Raw genomic sequence first — 20,799 nt, 5'->3', positions numbered from 1 at the left:
GGTTTCAGACAACACTGGAAATCTTAAGAGAGGTTGCATACTGGCCACACATGGGGCAGGACCTCGACCAATACTTGAAGGGGTGTCTTGTGTGTGCACAATTTCAGCCATCATCCCTCATGCACCGCGCGCCTCTCCAAAAGAGGGGGATGACACTGCCACGGTCAGATTTACAAATCGACTTTGTAGGCCCTGTGATTCGCTCTGCTAGGGGGAATAAGTACATGTTGACTGTGACATGCTTGTTTACCAAGTGGGTGGAATGTCTCCCAGCCCCAAATTGCAAGGCAGAAACTGCAGCTACCTTGATGATTAACCACATCTTTTCCCGTTTCGGTCTACCTCAAAGGATTGAGTCAGACAGGGGTAGCCACTTCACCAGTGAAGTAATGACAAAGATGTGGGAGATACTGGGGGTCAAAAGGAAGTTGCATATTGCTTATAGGCCAGCTTCTTCTGGGGCAGTAGAGAGATATAACCGAACCATTGTGAGCATGTTAAAGAAGTTTGTGGCAGATTCTGGGCCAAGTTGGGATATCCGATTACCTCTGGTCCTAATGGCCATCAGATCTACCCCTTCATCGGCAACCAAAATGTCACCATTTGAGTTGATGACTGGGCGCAAGATGGTGCTTCCGCAGCATTTGCTCTATAGGACCCAAGAGCAGACACTGATAAATGCCTCCACTACTCATGAGTATGTGGAGAATTTAAGGAAACACCTCCAACATGCTTTTGCTTACGCTCAGCGGAATCTAGAAAGATCAGCTGATAGCATGAAGACCCACTATGACCTGAAAACTTCCAGGAAGGAATATCAGGTGGGGGACCGGGTCTATCTATACAACTTCCAAAGAAACCAGGCAAAACAGCGGAAATTTTTGCCTACGTGGAAGGGACCCTTTGAGATCATCGACAAGATCTCCCCTGTGGCCTACAAAATCCACATCCCCAAAGGTCCTTTGGCAGCGGGGGAAGACAAGTGGGTCCACATAAACCAGTTGAAATGTTGCCATCCCAGGCACGCTCTGCAACAACTGGAGGAATCCTCTGGAATCCTAGCGGGTACTGTCTCAGACTAATTCAGTTCCAACCATAAAACATACCATATCCAGTCTCTAAAATATTGTGATTTGCATGAAACTGTATCTTAGTTATACTGTTTTTTTTTCAAAATAAGAATGTAATGTTTCGTTATGATGAAATGCATATGCTGCCCCACTATCTCAACAGTGGTGGAAAAATGTCTATGAATAGGTATTGCCGCTCTTCCTTTGTCGTCCTAGGAGAAAGAAAACCTGGAGACGGGACAAGGAGGATGATCCGGAGACGGGAACGAAGATCCAATGGGCCCAGTGTACCGCCCGATATTCCCATCAGGACCGGCGAGGAGAACCGATCGACCAGTACCGGATGGAGGAAGAGATGCTGAACTGGCCATCCACCGGAAGAAGATGAGAACTACATCCCAGATCTTGCGGTTCCCACCAGTGAAGGATCAGATGGCCACCGCAAGAAGGGGGGCTTGTGGGATGTATTTACCCATGCATCCGAGCCCTACCTCAAAACTGTGCAGTACTGACATGGAAAACATCATGATGGCCAGAGCTTCCCAGAAAATGCACAGGGAAATGCATGAAGAATAGGCTGCCACTCATTTTTGCCGATGTTATGGGCACAGAAGGACACTGCCTAAAACCACCATTGGACTACCCACACAGTAGTCTGAAACCATTGGGAATGGCAATGCTGATTGCCAAAAGCAAACCCATAACTGTTGGGAATTCATTTTCTTAAATCCCAAAAAGGGGTGCAGTACCAGTACTCACCACTATCCAAAAGCCGGCGTTTTAAAACAACACCAGATTTTACTTTTTGCAAAACTGAATAAATGAACCCAAAACATGCCAAAGAAAGACTTACTGAGAGGTGGATCCAATGTAAAGTTATATCCTGAAGTGACTTGAAGGTTTATAACAAGACTGGCTGAGCTGTGGATTTCAGCAGTTTAAGTAAATTTGGACTGAAAGACACTAAAAATCTAAGTGTTTAAATTGACTGAGTGACCTACTTTTGAGTGTCACATAGGTTTCAATTGTTTAAATGTCATAGTTTTAAACTTAGAATCGGCATTCTAGCTGCATATGTAAAAATGTTAGTTTATTTGAATGCAGAAACTGGGGAACAGAAATGACATGTAGCTAAAACATGGCTTAAAGAGATTCCAATTTGCCTGGCAACTACCCCCATCAGGAGTGAAACTTGAGTCACAGCTGTGTTCCCAGGCCTAGCTGCCCTTTTGCTGCTCACACCAAAAGGGATATGACACTTCCCTGATTGAATTACCTGGGCTCTGCAGGAAATTGAACAAAGCCCTGTCTTGACTCAGGCAAATGTTTTATGGCGGGAGTCGTAAATGGAGATTTCTCCTGGAAACACAGGGGAGGGGCACTGCCTGTGAGAGCAAGCTGGCTTGGCAGAACTGGAAAAACCAGAAATTACTCAAAATGTGTGCATGTGAAAAATCTGACACTTCATCAATTAATGTCCATACTCCTTGCGCACATGTGTGTAAATTTGGGGTAATGTCCGGAATTGCAAACCAGTTAAAAAGTGCAAAATATTGCCATTTCTGAATGCAAGCTCCCAGGAAGAGCAGAGTTTGAACAGGAGATACCTCCTGTGATATGTGAGGGGTGCATATGATTTTAAAACAATATGTACCTCTGCAAATATGTATTTGTTTCAAATCTAGATTTGTGTGTAAGTTGACAGGAGGAGTGGACTTTCTGCAGGCTGTAAAATGACATCACTCTGACACAACTTAGCTTCCCCAATCAGGGGAGAAATGAAAGCTTGGCCAATGATAAGTGGAGAGGGGCTGGCTAGTGATGCTGCTCACACACACCCATTTTCAAAACACATAAAAGCAGAGAGACAGGACAGATAGGGACCTTCAAATCCATTTGCAGCTGGAAGCTCTGCCGGGAAAATCCATACTTTACCTCCATCAACCTTCAGAGACCCAGACCAGACCAGCAGAGTAGAGCTGACCTGTTAGCAGAACCAGAGAGAGCTGACCCAGATCACTGTGAAGTGCAGAGACCAGAGGCGAGTCTAAAACCTGACCAGATCCGTGGCGTGGCCCATTTCATTCAAGAATATAGTGTGAGTACCTAGAAAACTGTGCAGAACCAATCTTTTAGTTAAAATAATATAATTCAATCCTATTTTAATCTAAGTAGAACTGTCTCTTAACTGTCACCTGTCATTTGTAAAGCTGTCACTTGTCATTTTCTAGTTGCAAGCTGCACTTGTCTTTTTGAACTTTAAAATTTCAAATCTGAAAAACGACCTTTATTTAATCGCTCATATCTCCGTGACCGTTTGTGCTAGAGACTTGCAGTAACTTTCATCTGGAAGCTGAGATCCTAGGCTTTCCTAGGACCCCAAATTGATAGAGATAGTCCTTGTAGTTCCTCTGTAATCGCGCTCGGCGCATTCGCAAATTTAGCCGCGATTTGACATTTTACCGCGATTTGCAAATTTCTCCACGTGTAAAAATCTGATGCTGCTTGCCTTCCATTTGCCAGAAATTCGTTTAACCTGCTAATCATCCCTGAATCATTGCAAGGGTGAGCCTGGACTAATATTAACTTGATTTCACTCACCCTGAACCTCCTAGAGGGAATTAAAAGCATTTTAGCATATTTTTTTTCTTCATTTCCAGCACATTTAAAAGCATTTGGGCCTGTGTTTTCAACGTCTGTAGTCTAAGTTGCTGGGTGAACTGAATCACATTTAATTGCATTTCTGAGAACTGTGTGCCTTCCTTCCATTTCCTTGCATTGCATAAAAGGGGGGGGTGAATTGTACAAGAAAGTGATTACATTGTCTTTGCTGAAATCCTATCAAGTTATTTTCTTTACTGCATTTCATTCCACATTGCATCCATTTGAAACCATAAAAGTATTGTTGCTATCTTATCCATTTCATGTCAACTCCTTAGTGATTATAAAGAAGTGTGCTAGTGCCAGATTCTCCGTTGTTAATCTTTATCATATCAGATTAAGTGTGATATTCAATTATTAATTTATTATAAAGTGTGATAGATATATATTGCTTTACTTCTCAAATAAACCTTTTAATTTGCAAAACAGAACTACTTCTTGGCTCAGTGGGGTCAGGGGGATTCTGAGAGAGGGGTGTTATATAGAGGTAGTCATCCAGAACGCATGAACTGGACATAAAGATATATCAATAAGGGTTTTCATTCAGTATTCTAGACTAGGCGTTGACTTGGCTGTAGCGCTGAATTGAATTCTCTTACAGTGACTCCAACCACCCCGGAAGCTAAAACCGTCCACCCACCAGCCACCCTGCTGCCTGATCTCATTTGTGCACTTATCAATACTCAATCCCTAGGATATCATGCCTTGGAAAACCAGGACACCATCTTAAACCACCAGCTAGATGTTATGGCCACTACTGAAACTTGGCTCGACAGTGTTTCAGGTCCATTGCTTTCCCTAGCTTTGCCCCATGACTACTCCATCCTTCAATCTGACCACTCCAATAACACTGATGGTGGTATTGCAATCATTTTCAAAGCATCTCTCCAATTCAGAGTCACTCCCACACCACCCACACCAGGCTATGAAACACTCCTTAAATTGACGACAGAATCACAGACCACCTACCACTTGCTTCTCATTTATCGCTAGCCCAATTTCCTTAGTCACCCTGACTCAACATTCCCATTCTCATCAGCCCATTCATCAAACCTACAACCAAATGAATTCTCAGCGGGGACTTCAACCTTGGTTTTAATGATCCAAGTGATAACAAAGATGTTGCGCTTACACAAGCACTCAGTGACATGAATTTCACTCAACTAATCTCCCCTCCCACTCACACACTGGACTGGACACTGACAATCACCAATATCAGCCCTGTACTGTGGACAGACCACTCAGTCATAAATGTTAGATTCTCACTTTCTAAATCAGTTACTACAGCCTCACCCCTCCCAACCTTGTGTGCAACCCATGAGCCTAAACTCTCCACCCAAATTTGGGCCCACTCAACGTCTACCAAAAGCATTGGGTGTTCAATTATTAAATTCACTCCAGATCACCTAGTAACCCTTACATATAATCCCTAAAGGGCGGTAGAAACTACATTATCAAAACCTCAACAGGCTATTGCCATGGGAGGAGCATCATATACAATATCTGGGTTCTTTATAATCTGATCAGCACAGTGCATGCCACAGTAGATTCTATACTTTATTTCATTGATTACGCCAGGAAATTTGAGTTTGTAATCAGGTCATGCTTATGGTGTAAGCTCAAAAAATTGGGATTTGATTCGGTGTTGTTCGATTTCATTAAGCAATTGTATTGGGATACTGCAATGTAAATCAGACTAAACAAGGAAGAACAGCTCTCCACTAACATAAGTGCCACTCCTGGACTAAAGCAAAGCTGTGTACTTAAGTCTCTATTGTATAATTTGTACATAGCGGGCATGCATGAAGAATTGCTTTCCTTTAACAATGTTCCTCGTTGATTAGTCATCATAGTTTTCCTTTATTGTTTGCTGATGACACAGTAATCTTAGATACATCTCTTGTGGGCTTCCAAAGATCAATGAATGCCTTACATGCAAATACAAAAGTTAATAATTTGAGAATTAACATGTGAAAAAACAAACATGTTTATTTTTGATGGCAAAGGTCAACAGGTTTACCAATTTAAATGAGAATTAGATGGTAAAATGATCACAGATGTTCAGTTGTATCTTTCCTCCGGTGTCTTATTGTGAATAAAATGAAAGCACCTTTTCTGGAAAATAAGTTAGCTTCTAAGGTGCTCAGGTGATGTGTGGTGATGTGTGGTGCTATTAAAGGGTTTATGACACTCATAGGAGGCAATTCGATTGGGAGATATTTGAAATTATGTAGGACCAGTAGTGTGCCAGGAATATAACATGGCCTATAGATGTATAATGGAAAACAGATTAAATAGCTCGACCAATTGGAAGGGAAGCCCTACACTGCAAGCTTGGACAGGTTTTATTGTCCATGAACGGAGGACAGCACACAGCAGATACTATGTTAAGATTTTGAAAGAGATCGGTAATAGGTACACATTGTTGGGTATATTCACAGGCATTATACAAAATACCCCTGATAAATATGAATCCCTTAGAGAACTCACATTTTTGTGTGAACAGTTTTATAAGAACACAGGCATGTCTTTCTCCGATGATGACATTTTGGGAAATGCACCTGTAATTGATGATTATAATCTCGGGAGCTGTTATGAATACCATAAAAGCTAAGCCACACATTTGGGAAAGAATTACTAATCAAGATAAACAAGCAAATAAGAACAATTATGCTGAATACACTGTGCAAAGTTTTCCTGATGCAAAGGCATTTGAGTATGTCCTTGTGACACGTAATGTAACCGTGAGACGATTCATGATGAAATTGAAATTTAACGTGTTACCTTCTCTATCACACACAGGAGCGTGGAAGGGTCTTAGGCTTGACGTAAGAACCTGCTGTCTCTGCAAACCAATGCAACTCCCAGACACATCCTAACACCTTGTCCTATTCGATCTAGTTATTATGTGAAGGGATACAGTAGATTTGTCAGTAGCATTAATCAGATACAGACTGACCAACTTTTGTCTGTTCATGTCTAAATCATTGGTAATACCTTTTGCATTTTACAACATATGGCGGGAGGGTGAGAAATGTCTATTGTCACTACAATATTTGGAATAATTAATGTGGTTGACATGACACTGCTTTAACTATTGAATATAGGTTGATATGGAGTTTGGCTTTATATTGGGTTCATTAACTGTTTTTTTTTTAAATATGTGATGAAATTAGATTGTGTCCTTTTTAACAATATATATTAATATGAATGTTATTGTAGAAATATTGTGGATTACTTGATTGTTTGTGCATAGTGTACAAGGTTTATTTGTAAACCATATGCACTGAAATAAAAAAAAAGAAATTCCCTAAACAACAAGGTATACATTTTTTACTTGCATAATTAAAAGGGCAACTTTTAGATTTGTGGCAAAAGGACAACAGAGTTGACAACTCTAAGACATCAAGCAAACCATGATCTGACTAATAACAATGATGACTATGTGGGGCAGACTAGCAGTTGAACATTCTCAGAAAGTGTCAGTACTTAAAAAGAGTTTAGCTTGTAGAACCAACTTATGAGTAGTGATTTATTTTACATCATGAATTTCAAAATCCTTATTTATTAATTATTTTAAAACAAGTGTTACTAATGTTCCAGTTTGCACACGCATACCATGCACCACCATTATATCCATTTCATTATGGCAAACAATGTAAAAACTGTTTACAAATACAGCAGAAGGTTATGTGCTGTTAGAGAATTGATGAGATATTGGGCCTGTGCAGTAGGTGCTTTAACCTTTAAAATTGGGAGTAGAGTAAGGTTAGATTTGCTTAGGTTACACAAGCGCTAGCATAGCTGCCGGTGCCTAAATACAACAGTGTTTTGAAAACCCAAGTAAAATCAACCATGAACAGCAATGCATCATGAAGAACAAGGATTCACGGTGTGCCGAGGATATAGCAGAAGTGTGATTGGCTTTGAAAGAAACCAATAATTGTTTGTGCAAGTTAGAAAAGAAGGCAAGGGGTGTAAGAGTAACAGTATTTCTGCAAACAGCATGAGATTGTGCCTAACAGAATCTTGTTGAAAGGTCGCCATGGGTTGAGGTAGGAACTGGAAAATGACATAAACTGGCCTGTGATATGGTGAGAGGGGACGTCCCATGGAAAGGGTGGGGAAAGGTAAAGAACATGTACAGAGGGGCGTAGATCAATAGAGGGAATTGGAATAAAGGAAAAGGGAGGAAGGAGGGGGAGTTCCAGATTTCTGATGGCTGTGACTGGGGGGATTCAAGGTTCGGCTCAGGGCCGTTGGTCTGGCAATGTCGAGCTGAGGACTACTGAGTTGCAGGAAAGGAGCTTGCTGGCTGTGAGTGTGGGGGAAGAAAAAGCCGAAAGGGCAGGACAGTCCATCCAAGTTACAGAGAGGCAGGAAAATCATTTGGATGGTGTGTATGAAAATACATTTTTTTTAAATAAAATACCTCCTGCATAATAATTAGCAAGGTGTCATATTTGACACAAAGCAGCATTTCATTAAAATTTACAGTACTAAAAAGGTGAATGAAAAAGCTGGATCTGAATTTGAGTGTAAGATTCTACATCTGTCGCAAGAGGGTTAACATATAATCTCATGATAAATAAGCAATAAAGAGACACAGAAAAATGAACAATGATTTTTTTTTTAAATTGTTACAATAACCAATGAATGCAGAAATCTAGCACATAACACACATGATGTATACCGTGTCAAAGTAAATGTTCCATGTGTAGTTAATGAATTGAGGTCATACCATTGCAGTACTGTCTGCTATTGCATAGCTGTATGTCCAGAATAAAACAGTGAGATTAGCAAAGTGCAAGAGATAAACCACTTCTTCCTACAATGCCTTGAACATGCCAACATCTGCCTGCAGTTGATGACACTTTTAAAAACTCATGCATTTTCTAAGGCCAGAAGATACAAAACCCACTTGATGCAAGTCAAGAAATACATGAAGTTGATGGGCTGCCTTGTCCCAATACCAAGATTAGGACTCCAGCAAGATTAGGACACCAGCAAAAAGCACAGGATAGCATTCTGATTAAGATCAAATATGGAGGTGCAGACTTGCAAACACAGGGTTTAGCATAGGGATCTCGCACAGTGGCAATTGACATGCTCTTTTCTCGGTCGTGAGTCATGTTTAACTCTACATTAATCTCCAGATATTCAATAATTCCAACAACATGTGACAGACGGACATCACGACGGAACAACTTGAAAATCTGACAAATAGTTTTATGTATGGGTCCAGAATACAGACACTTTACATCAGTTCAAGTAAAATGTTGCATGGCATTAGTACTTGGGCACATTTTACCCTAGTGAAAAACAAATTGGGGCAATATTAGAAAACTTTTGCATTATGGCAAGTGCAACTTTGCATAGTATTAGCACTGGGGAAAAACAGCCTGAGTGCAAAAAACATAAACGTTCAATTAATCTTTGCCACAGGGAAAAGTTTGCCCTAGTTCTAATAAAAGTCTGTATGAGCACTAGGACAAACGTTGCCCATGGGCACATATGCATTGAACGAATAGGTTGTTGCCCATGAATAAGCACTGCTCTACTGCAAATTCCATGTAAGATTACATTCGTCATGGTGCAAAGGTTTTGTAATATGGCTCCGATGTTTTTGGCAATTGTGCAAACTTCGCCCTTGTGCTAATGCCAAGCAAATTTGCTCATGCGCCGGTGAAATATTTCTGTATTCTGGCCCCATAAGTTTTCTTATTAGAGAATTGGAAATAAGAGTATTCGTTAATTTTATAATAAGGTAGCTGTTCCGAGTGGTAAATATAGTTTACACTAGTTATATTTTTCAGCTTGTGCTAACCAGCTGTTCACAAAACCTGGCAACAATGCAAGCTGTGTCCACTTTTCCCTTCCCATCCCTCAGCCCACGCCTGTAATTCTCCAATGTCCCTCAAAGGATGCTCTCCAGGGGCACCGTGCATATATGTCTGTATTACTGTGCTTACTTGTTGTGCAAAGTATCTCACTCTATGTCCAAGTACATGATTTGTGGTCATTCTAAACTCTGTGTGCAAGGCCGCCCTTAAGACATGGTTATAAGACTGGTTTTTCGTATACTCAAATTTCAGCTCAAAATTATAGTGCTTCGGAATGATTTCTCAGATTTGTCCAGCCAATAAGATGCTGCAAATCTCCTAAATGTAGTTTGACTCTAAATAAAAGTCGCAGCTCACTTCCTCTATATATTGTAGGTTTTGTGCTGTAGAGTTCTAGAAGTATTAGTGTTTTTTCTAGTTCTTTGGTCTCTGGTGTGTTTAGGTTGCCAATAGTTGATCCTAGTAGATAGTGTTTTTTCAGTGTCCTGTCAGTATTTCCTATATAAAAAAGTATGAAAATAAAAAATAAAAAAACGTTGCCCTTTCCTCTTGTGCCTTTTTCTTTTTGTTTCCCCGGGTACAATTAAAAAAGACAAAACGACCGTCCCTAATCCTAACCACAAAATAATGTTGACCGTTTCCCAGATCCCTGTTCATTTTTCTTGCTATAGTCATCTCATCTATCCAGCTGTCTATTGCTTGAGTTGAATGCAGCTCCAACCCTGTGTCCCCATTTAAGACATGCTGTCTGCGTTTGGACAAACGTTTTTCAAAGTTTGTCCAAAGCACAACATGGTTGAATCATCTGTGTTTTCGGCGATTCAAGAGTCTAGTGGTAAGTCCATCCGGGCCTATTGCATATATACATTGCAGAGTTTGAATTTTAGATTCGATATGAAGGAGTTAAAACCAGATTCTGGGTGGCGGGCATCACCGCTAGGCAGGAGCTACTGGAGGGTAACCAGGAGCTACCAGAGAGGCCCCTTTAACCTTTTGTCCATTTTGTATGAATCATTGTGTTTAGATGTGTATTAGATGTGGTCTAATTCTTCTTTAGTAACATGCTCAAATACTTAAAGTTAATGAAACAATTACATATTTGGAAGGCATCAGTTGGCCTTAGGAGCCATCAGTAGCTCCTGGTAGCTGTTGATTGCTAACCAGGCTCTGCTATGGTAGAAACAGGAGCTAAATATCCCCCAGCTCCCCTCAATTTTGAGCCCTGATATTAGTTATACATTTAGTTATACATTTCACAGAATGAAAAATGTAATATGCCTATTTGCCCACCATGCAGAACGTTCATTACTAGTGCGTTTTGGAGATCAAAATACACACATTCATGAGAACATAGTTGATATGGAAGTGTTGCTCTGTGGGGTGCAATCCCTGTCTATTAGGCTAAAACATTTTTGGGGGTTGCCTGTGGTCATATGCACAAGGACTGTAACCTAGCAGTTCAGGCTGGACTGCCCTTTTTTGGATTGAGACCACGCCTTATTTCCCACTGTTATTTCCTCTTCTGCACTGACATGGGAAGATGCCAGTGGTTATGTTTAATTCATAGCCTTCCAGCTATGTACCTTTAGTTTTGCTTAGATCATCTTAAGTAAGATGAATATTCCCAAATCTGGGTCCTGAGCCTGCTGTGTCTAGAAACTCAAGGTGCACCTCAATGGCGATGTCCAATGAGGATTAAACATATCTGTTAGTTGTGCTCACGTCCAGGCTGTGCTGTCCTTTTTTAGGGTGAGTTTCAGTCTGATTTGCATATGGTTTCTCCACTTCTGCAATGGCATGTCAAGCTGAAAAGGAAGCATTTGGGGGTTGCCCATAACAATGCCAGTGGTTATGATAAATGCACAACCATTCAGCCATCAACCTTAGGTTTTGACCCGTTTGCTCATCAGACAATGCAACCCACAATATTTATGAATTGGTGCAACTTTGCCATCAGTATAGAGGTGCAACCAGGATCAACTTTACGTTTGATCTAGAAATATGATAAAAGAGAATGCTTTACTTGTTTTTTTCGATTTTGCACACATCCTGATATTTGAAAGTTTGAGCCCAAACTGAATTATTATTGGCAATCTGCTAAAGTGTGTGATAAAAAATGCAAAGATCTCTTGAAACTCCTCATTGAATACATTATTTATTTATTTATTTGCATTTGTAAAGCGCACCTACAGCAACTTGTTACATGAGTTTTCAAGGAATTTTCAGTAGGCAGGTTACATCTGACCGACAGGTCTCTTAGTTACAAGTACAGTATTCATAACATTTTTCTTTTAGTAGACATAAGAAAACAGCTTGTTGGTTAGATGAAGAGTTGTGTCTTGAATGCTTTGCGGAAAGCTAGTTGGGACTGAATCATTCTAAGGTTAGGCGGGAGGGCATTCCACTGTGTTGCCGCTATCGTGGGGAAGCTGCATCCTCCTGCACGGCCCTTTTTGGTTTTGGGCACCAAGATAAGTTTAGAGTAACCTTCCCTAAGGGGTCTTGTGGCAGTGTGTTTGACAATCCTCTGTACAAGGTACGGAGGGGCAGTATCATGCAGGCATTTGTGTGCCAGTGAGAGAGTTTTGAAAATGATTCTCTGTTTAACCGGGAGCTAGTGGATTGTCTTCTGATTTCTGAGATGTGTTCTTTCCTTGAGGTCCCAGTGGCTTACCTGAGGGCATTGTTTTGCGCTAGTTGCAGTTTAGAAAGGTTTTTGCATTCAAAGACAGCAGTTCGTAATATGAAATATTTACTCGATTTCCCCAACAAATTATTCTGGAATGCTAATCGGAGTAAAATCTACATTATTTCGGTATGGAAGCTCTAGCACAGCGCAACGCTGTTATTATCGCTCCTCCGTGCACCTGCTCTCAGAACCCGCACAACATGTCAGAAACATGTAAAGGAAAAAGAAACGGTGCAGCCTTTTGCATCGCAGGCAGGCTCGGCTTCAAGTAAATTGCCTGGACAAATGGGACAGCAATTAATAGCGCAATGTCAAGGTTTTTCTTGACTCATTAAGGGCCCGAATCATGGAACACTTGCCTGATTCAAAGTGAATTTGCACTGCTGAAAAGTGACTTTGCACTGCCGATACAAACCCTGATTCATGGAACTGTGCAAAGTCCAGGCAAAATCAGTGTATAGTAATTTTTGCAGTACAAAATAACTTTGCCCGGACTTTGCATGACAAAAATACACTTTTCCAAAGTTCCATGAATCAGGGTTTTAGTCGGCAGTGCAAAGTCACTTTTCAGCAGTGCAAATTCACTTTGAACCAGGCACATACTCCATGAATCGGGACCAAAGTATCAAGGTGCCAGATAGAGGTGCAAGAGAGTGACTGCGTGCGTGCTTGAAAGGGTCCAAAGAAGCAAGAGTGCAAGCTTGAGAGAAACGGTGTGAGAAGGCGTAACAGCAAAGTCAGCGCATAGTCATTTTTGCAGTAGAAAATGCCTCTTCACGGACTTTGCACGGCAAAAATGCACTTTGCACGGTACCATGAATCAGGGCCTGATTTACCAAAACACTTTTGAATGGGAAAACTCCATTGAAAAAGGCTTTATGAATCAGGCGCCTTACATCTCAAGAACTAATCATTCTGCCTTACGGCTGTGCTTCGACATGTCTAAAGCATTGTTGCTAACACATCATCTTTTAACAAACTTGTCGCTGTTAGATGTGGAAAAGGAAATCTGCGCATTGAAGAGGGGTGCCGATACTTAATCGGCTACCAGTGTATATTTTTATGTATTGCATTTGTTGCACGCCCAAACCCAAGGCTATCACAGCGTTGCTTACTCGAAACGTGTTAGCTTTGGGACATTACTTGCTTGCTTGCTTAAACAATACATATTGGGTGCCAACACAACAACACATTGAATGTGCTTATATACCTTGACGAATTCCCCATTTAAACTAGAAATGACCTTGCCACAATCAACTTACAGTGCCAGCAGGCGACAGGTGTGTCAATAAAGCATTTGAATTCGGGTGTCTAATAAGTAATGAAAATTTATAGTGTGGGGGGGGCCTGACCTTACACTGACCTCTGTGATGGAAGCATTATTGTTTTCAGAGACTCAGGCCTGCTTACGCGCGGTTTCAATATGAACTTCCACAAGTGAAGGCAATTTGTATTCTAAAAATAGATCAGCTGTAAGAGTCAGAGGATTGGGGTCGTGCGTGGAATGCATTATGGTGTAACCTCAGTGTCTCTGTGAGTGCATCAAAGCAGAAGCAGCAAACACACCCGTGCCTTCATATAAGCACAGTCATCACGGGGAGGGCGAAACAAGTCAAACGTATTTTAACCAGTCCATTTAGGCCGGAGGCATTCATACGTTATCATACGACCGAGCCCCCATTGATTACAAATATGGTTTATGCCCCCTCCCCTCCCCAAAACCTAAGTGTTGGTACACCTAAGCACTGCCGATACAAACCCTGATTCATCGAACTGTGCAAAGTGTATTTTTGCAGTGCAAAGTCCAGGCAAAATCAGTGTATAGTCATATTTTTGCAGTACAAAATTACTTTGCCCGGACTTTGCATGACAAAAATACACTTTTCCAAAGTTCCATGAATCAGGGTTTTAGTCGGCAGTGCAAAGTCACTTTTCAGCAGTGCAAATTCACTTTGAACCGGGCACATATTCCATGAATCTGGACCAAAGTATCAAGGTGCCAGATAGAGGTGCAAGAGAGTGACACTGCGTGCGTGCTTGAAAGGGTCCAAAGAAGCAAGAGTGCAAGCGTGAGAGAAACGGTGTGAGAAGGCGTAACAGTATACGTGAAGGCGTAACAGTATACGTGAAGGTGTAACAGTATGCGTAAAGGCCTAACAGTATGCATGAAGGCCTAACAGTATGCGTAAAGGCCTAACAGTATGCATGAAGGCCTAACAGTATGCGTGGAGGCCTAACAGTATGCGTGGAGGCCTAACAGTATGCGTGGAGGCCTAACAGGATGCGTGGAGGCCTAACAGGATGCTTGGAGGCCTAACAGGATATGTGAAAGCGTAACAGTATACGTGAAGGTGTAACAGTATGCGTAAAGGCCTAACAGTATGCGTAAAGGCCTAACAGTATGCATGAAGGCCTAACAGTATGCATGAAGGCCTAACAGTATGCATGAAGGCCTAACAGTATGCGTAAAGGCCTAACAGTAGGCATGAAGGCCTAACAGTATGCGTGGAGGCCTAACAGGATGCGTGGAGGCCTAACAGTATGCGTAAAGGCCTAACAGTATGCATGAAGGCCTAACAGTATGCATGAAGGCCTAACAGTATGCGTAAAGGCCTAACAGTATGCATGAAGGCCTAACAGTATGCGTGGAGGCCTAACAGGATGCGTGGAGGCCTAACAGGATGCGTGGAGGCCTAACAGGATATGTGAAAGCGTAACAGTATACTTGAACGAGCAGGGAAGCATACAGGAAAACAAGGCTGCATGAGCTGACGTACACCCATAAGTGAGAGATAGTGTAGAGTGAGAGCTACAGTGCGAAAGGTATAGGATGGGTGGACGACTAAGATTTAGAGTGATGGAGTGCAAGAGTGAGAGCCAGAGTCAAAGACTGGGAGGGTGTGAGCATGAGAGTCTGTTTCCAAGGGAAAGGGTGTATCTGAAGCTGCGAGATACAAGGAATCGACAGAGTAAGAGGGGGTGTGATAGGATGCCAGAGAAATGGAGAGCATGCCTGTATGTGATTGTGAAGGAAAGAGTGGAAGAGAGGGAAAGGGAAAAAATGCATGTGCAGTTCTGGCAGAGAGAACATTATTCCAGGGCACATTAAACCCTGCACATAAGGGTGAATGCAGCTATTTGATGGGTGCAGGTGAGAGAGATAATGAAGGTGAGTGAGTTTGTGTGAGGGAGAGAGAGAGGTGATAGAGTTTGCAATGAAGATGAGAGCGGGAAATGGATGGATTGACGGCAGTGTGATAGAAGGAGACTGATAGGGGGGCGGTGGAGATAATACAGGAAGATGGAGAATGAATGGGTTCAGGAGGGTGATGGTTGATAGAGGGTGATGGGTGAAAAGAATGTTGGTGAACATAGGGAAATGGCAGCAAAAAGGTAAATGGGAGAGACGCATAGAGGGAGGAGCAGACAGACAGACATTGCAAGTAGTTGGATGAACAGGCCTCGTGGGGGATGCAGACTAGCTCATCTTCAGAAACGACAAAGCTAAGAGGATCTTGCTATCCGAGTATAGAGGCGGAGGGTTTCAGGCAACATGGTCTTCGTGGGTGTTCTTTTCTCCTTCTGCCGCCCCTCCCCCCAGCCAGCAGAGATGCGCTGATGACGTGCATGCAAGTAAGGAGATTTCATTCATGAAGATTAAAATGATTTAGAAGACACTCGTGCTGAATGCAGCAGCACACCTAGACAGGGGATTTGATTTAATGGCCATGTCATTGCATTTCCTGGCACTGGCGGCAATCGGCCGATTTGGGGTTTAATTTGCAAATCAAACAATCACCATAAGAACCTGGACAGTCTGATTACACGTGGGATCTGTTTAGGGTATAAAGCGTCTCTCTGAGTAATAATAGGGAACATTAAATAACCCCATTATGCAACTTTCTGGTTATGCCTCCGGGAGTCTGACTAAAAGAATTGACCTTAGCTCTAGGAAGCAGTAAACACATCCCACCAGACTGGGATTTCTGTTCATTGCTTATGGCGTTACCCTAGCTCGAGAGCAGAGGCGCCCTGTACAAAGGAATGTTCCATCAGTGGGCATGGCGTTTTATTTGGTAGTGCAGTACTTTTGGATGAAGGAGGGATTTTTTTCCATCCTGCAGGTATTGTTGAATCAACAAGAATGGGAAACTTTGAACTCTGTAACAATCCTACATTCTGTAATCCCAGATAAGGCTCATAGCAAGAAGACCCATGGACTAGTACCTCAAATAACCTCCCCGACCCGGATGCAGCTGCCGTCTATATGAATCTAGTAATGCAACCGGCCCACATGAGAGTTACAAAAAAGTATTCCTAAACCTCAATTGTTTGCAAACAACACAACATGTGTATCCACTTAGTCATAGTAGTAACTAGGATATGCAGTGCTAAAATGGTGGCAAAAATGTCGCCTGTACAAAAAATCTCAGCAAAAAGGTTGTGGTTTGACCCGTTAAAGGTGTACCCCATTACACCATTTAAGGGGAGCGGGGATTGCGGGGGGTGTCCCCCACTCCCTTTAAATGGTATAATGGTTGCAGGGGTGTCCCCCGCATCCTTTACATGGATTGCGGCGGCAAAACCACAGCCTTTTTGCAGTGATATTTTGTGTCCACAGCCATTTTTGCTGCGATTTTAACACATGTAACCATAACTAGAGACACTAAAACGTGTAAATATAGTTAAGTGAAAACCAAAACATAACAATGCAGTCTGATCATGTCATTCTTTCAACGTATTTCTTATCATTTATTAGTTAAAAAAAAACAAGTATAAAAGAAGGGAAAACACACTTAAATCATCCAATCAATATATACAGATATTGATGCACATTTAAAGTGTTTTCTAGGCACCTAGCACATTCAATGTTTAGGCACAGCACTCACTATTCTACCACACATCGTTCTATCCCCCTCAACGTTTATTTCATTAGAGTCTGAGCTGAAATGGTGCAGCACTGGAACACCCCCCCTTCTTTTAAGAGATAGTTAAGTGGTCACATACAAAAAGAGTATCAACCGGGGAGGAGTGTTCCTCTGTCCACCGTAGTGTGGAGCCACTGTTTGTGAGAGAGCGAGAGAGAGAGATGGACAATGAGAAAGACAGAGAGGAGAGCGTGACAGAGAGAGAGGGAGAGAGAGAGCACTTTCAAAGTTGTTATTGGGTCTCATGATTGTTACCATTACTATCAAAATCGGGAATCACAGAGGAATCTGAACACTGGAAACAATCTCTGGAATAATGTGGTGGCTTTGTTTGGGGGTATGTGCTCCGGCAACCATTACTGTGGCCTACATTGATGTGCCTTGCATGTATATTTAGGCCTTTGAACTGAAATTACACGGGGGTGTCCAATGACCGTGATTAATGTGTAGTCATCAGTCAGGAGTAAAACGAACAAAAGAACTGTTCATAACACTAAAGAGCCTGATCACGAGTTGGGTGGTACCCCTTAAATGCGGCAGTAATGCTATTCCGCCACATTCAAGGGCTGGCCCTATTATGGGATGGGCAGAACGTTTGGGGATTTACCTTCAGCTTTTTGCTGGAGGTTAAAAGCCTGCTTTCTGCCCATTTTGGGCACTATTAGCGTGGTGCTAATTGTGCCGGCCCTAATAGCGCCATGAAGACGACGCAGTGGGGAATGGGGAATTACCAGCCTACTGCTACTCGTGATCCAGCGCTAATTGGGCCAGAGCGATTAGTGGTAGCGTTATTTGCGCTGGCGGTATCCCAGTGGTATTACCTCCGGGATATCACCAGACTCATGATCAAGCCCAAAGATTGTGTATTTCAAGGTCTTTTAATCGAAATGAATACCCACCGCAACTAGCGAGTTTTGTTCCTATGATTTATTGTTAGTAGTGTCATAGATGGCCTCAAGAAATCCTGGACCCAGCGGTTCTGCAAGGAACAAAACAGAAATCGGGACAGATACAAGGCTGAAAGGCATTGTGCAACAGACAGTGCTAATAAGGTTACACATATGCTAGGCACAATAAAGGAGTTAAGGGACTGGGGCTTTCCCATCTCCCTCACCCTGGGGTAAGATTGAGTCCGGCATATGCCCTGGTAGGCCACTGACTCCAGGTTGGAGGAGTCTTTGTCCCCTGTGATAGCATCAAGTATCTGACCCTGTCACGCCAGTCCTCCTTGGGGACAGAGGTCCATATCCCCAAGGACACAAATGATCTTGGAGAGGGGCTCAGCCAAGAATTCTTCTATGGAGACAATATCAGCTGGCATGGCAGAGTGCTGGCATCCAGAATCTATTATGGCTACTGTGGGCCTTCCCTTTATCTCTATATGGAAGATGCTTGATAATATCATCATTTGCTTATTGACAGTTTAAACTAGTTGATGAAATGTATTATCCTGAAAAGTTTACAAAGGTTGTATATGTGTCACTGAGGCAGGTGAAGTCTCCTGTTTTAATATGCAATTTTAATTGAGTATCACATGGATATTTATGTAATTGATTATACTGATTACAGAATTAACGTTTCACGAAAAGTCTTTCAATGATGAGGCTATTATGGCACAAATGTTTTTGTACAATTAACGTGTCAATCGATAACTAATATGTCAATTAATTACACGTTATGCACATTATTGTTGATAGAACATTGTAATTTCGTCTGTGGCACATTAAGTGGCAGCTTAAGTAAGGATCTTGACATTGATAGAGAATGGGCCTCATTATGAGTGTGGCAGTCCGGAAATAAGGGTGCCAGTAAGCTTACCGGCACACTTGTTTCCGGGCCGCCACACTACAAGTCTGACTGCAGGAGCAGTTGCGCCCAGCAGGTCTTACAATGCCGGGCGAAACAGCCGGTCCAGGCGTTGTCACGGAAGCACCGGCAACATTAGCAATGGTGGTGGTGCTCCTGAGTCCCCATTCCTGTGGAGTCCTATACCCAGTCCCCATTCCCCTGGAGTCCTAAAGGACTCCAGGGGAATGGGGACTTACCAAATCCGGCGCCCGTGCCGCCGGGACTTGTAATGTCCTGGTGCCACTGGAAAAGTGTTTCGGGCTTGGCAGCAAATCGCTGGTGGAACCAGCAGGTTACCGTCGACCTCGTAACCAGGCCCAAAGCCTCTTGTTCTAGGATACACTGAAGTGTATGATGAAACACTGCCAATTGCATGGGACATCTGCAATTAGCAGCTATTTATAATGCATTGAACTAGCAGGTGTTCTACAATCAGTGAATGGAATTTCGTAAAGTCAACCTAGATGTAGAGAAATCTTTGAAACAATGTCCAGCGTGCACATCATTGCATTGTCTTTTTAGACTGCATTAAGCTTTGAATCACAAAATATAATAATTCGTTTTCTGGTGTCTGGGTATCAAGAATCAATTATAAAACAGTTTTTTTTATTTAAAAAAATACAGGAACTGGGAAAATAGATGGATGACTGTAGAAATGTCAAACATGAACATTGAGATATAGTAAGTGCTGTAGACATTTTTTCGCACCTACCTTTATTCTAACAATGATGGTAGCCAGACCAGGAGGCATGCTTCCACCTATATCAAATGCCTCAACCAAGAAGGTATAGGTTGGATCCTTTCCAAGGAACGACTCATAATCCAGGGGTTTTATTAAGGACAATTCACCAGTCATCGGATTCAGAGCAAATAATTCAGTGGCTTCAAGAGTGCGTATGCGGTAGGTGATGTTTGAGGTAAGATCAGCATCTCTTGCCTAGAAAACATACAAACACAAAACAGAATGAGCAATATAAATTCAGAGAGACCATCAACAAAGAGCTTTCAGAATCATACACACCCATACACATCCATCATGGCAGCAACAATGAAGCAATCAAATGCAATGTATATCAAACAGAAAGGACTAAAGTTAAGTCTTCAAAAGTATTTGCTCACAGGAGAAATGTAAGTGGCTATCAGATACTACAGGCAGCATTTCTATAATTTCCCCATATTGTTTTTGAGGCATGTTCCCAACAGTAGTGCTTTTTTATCATTACTAAAGGCACGCTATCTCATTTGAAAACTGAGGAAAAGTGCATGGGACGATTTACTGAATTTATAAGCAGCAGCAATACATTGTTATAACTAATTGATTAAAATGATTAAAGGTGTTATTGGTTTGGTTTTATCAGTGTCCATGGTTAATAGAAAAATCACAAATCATAAACCATTGCACCTAAGACATCAAGCTACATTTCCCTCCAAACCCCCTCTTCTACAAGTCAGTGTAGGGTATCTTATACTGTGGGCATTTGAATAATACCAACCTCCAAACACTCGAAATCTGAAAGAAGATGATTTACTTCTAAATTATTAATAATTGGTAATTATAGCATTCTACAAAAAGATATAGTTTACCACTAGTTCACTGAATGTTTACTTCATATAGTTGCAAGGCCCTGCAAAGAGATGTAGGGAGCGATGCCTCTGTTGTTGTTATTGACAAAGTATTGACAAAGTAAAACAATTATGATCAAATAATGAGTTAATCTGAACAACTATTGTTTAGGTCATACTGTATGTAAATTGTTATG

At 41.9% G+C, this 20,799-nt stretch overlaps 1 protein-coding gene across 4 annotated transcripts in view; it reads right to left on the bottom strand.

Moving 5' to 3' along the window:
- PCDH15 (protocadherin related 15) overlaps window positions 1-20,799 on the bottom strand; it is a 3,978,145-nt gene that overhangs the window by 1,132,247 nt on the left and 2,825,099 nt on the right. For all 4 annotated transcript variants that reach the window (XM_069611238.1, XM_069611242.1, XM_069611241.1 and 1 more), the window contains one exon: window positions 19,752-19,976. In XM_069611238.1, coding sequence (XP_069467339.1) covers window positions 19,752-19,976 — 225 coding nt within the window. The remainder of the gene's footprint in view (window positions 1-19,751; window positions 19,977-20,799) is intronic.

Source organism: Ambystoma mexicanum, chromosome 8, assembly GCF_040938575.1.
Source record: "Ambystoma mexicanum isolate Mex_15411 chromosome 8, UKY_AmexF1_1, whole genome shotgun sequence".
NCBI classification, from domain to species: Eukaryota; Metazoa; Chordata; class Amphibia; order Caudata; family Ambystomatidae; genus Ambystoma; species Ambystoma mexicanum.
This window is presented reverse-complemented; position numbering and strand designations above follow the sequence as displayed.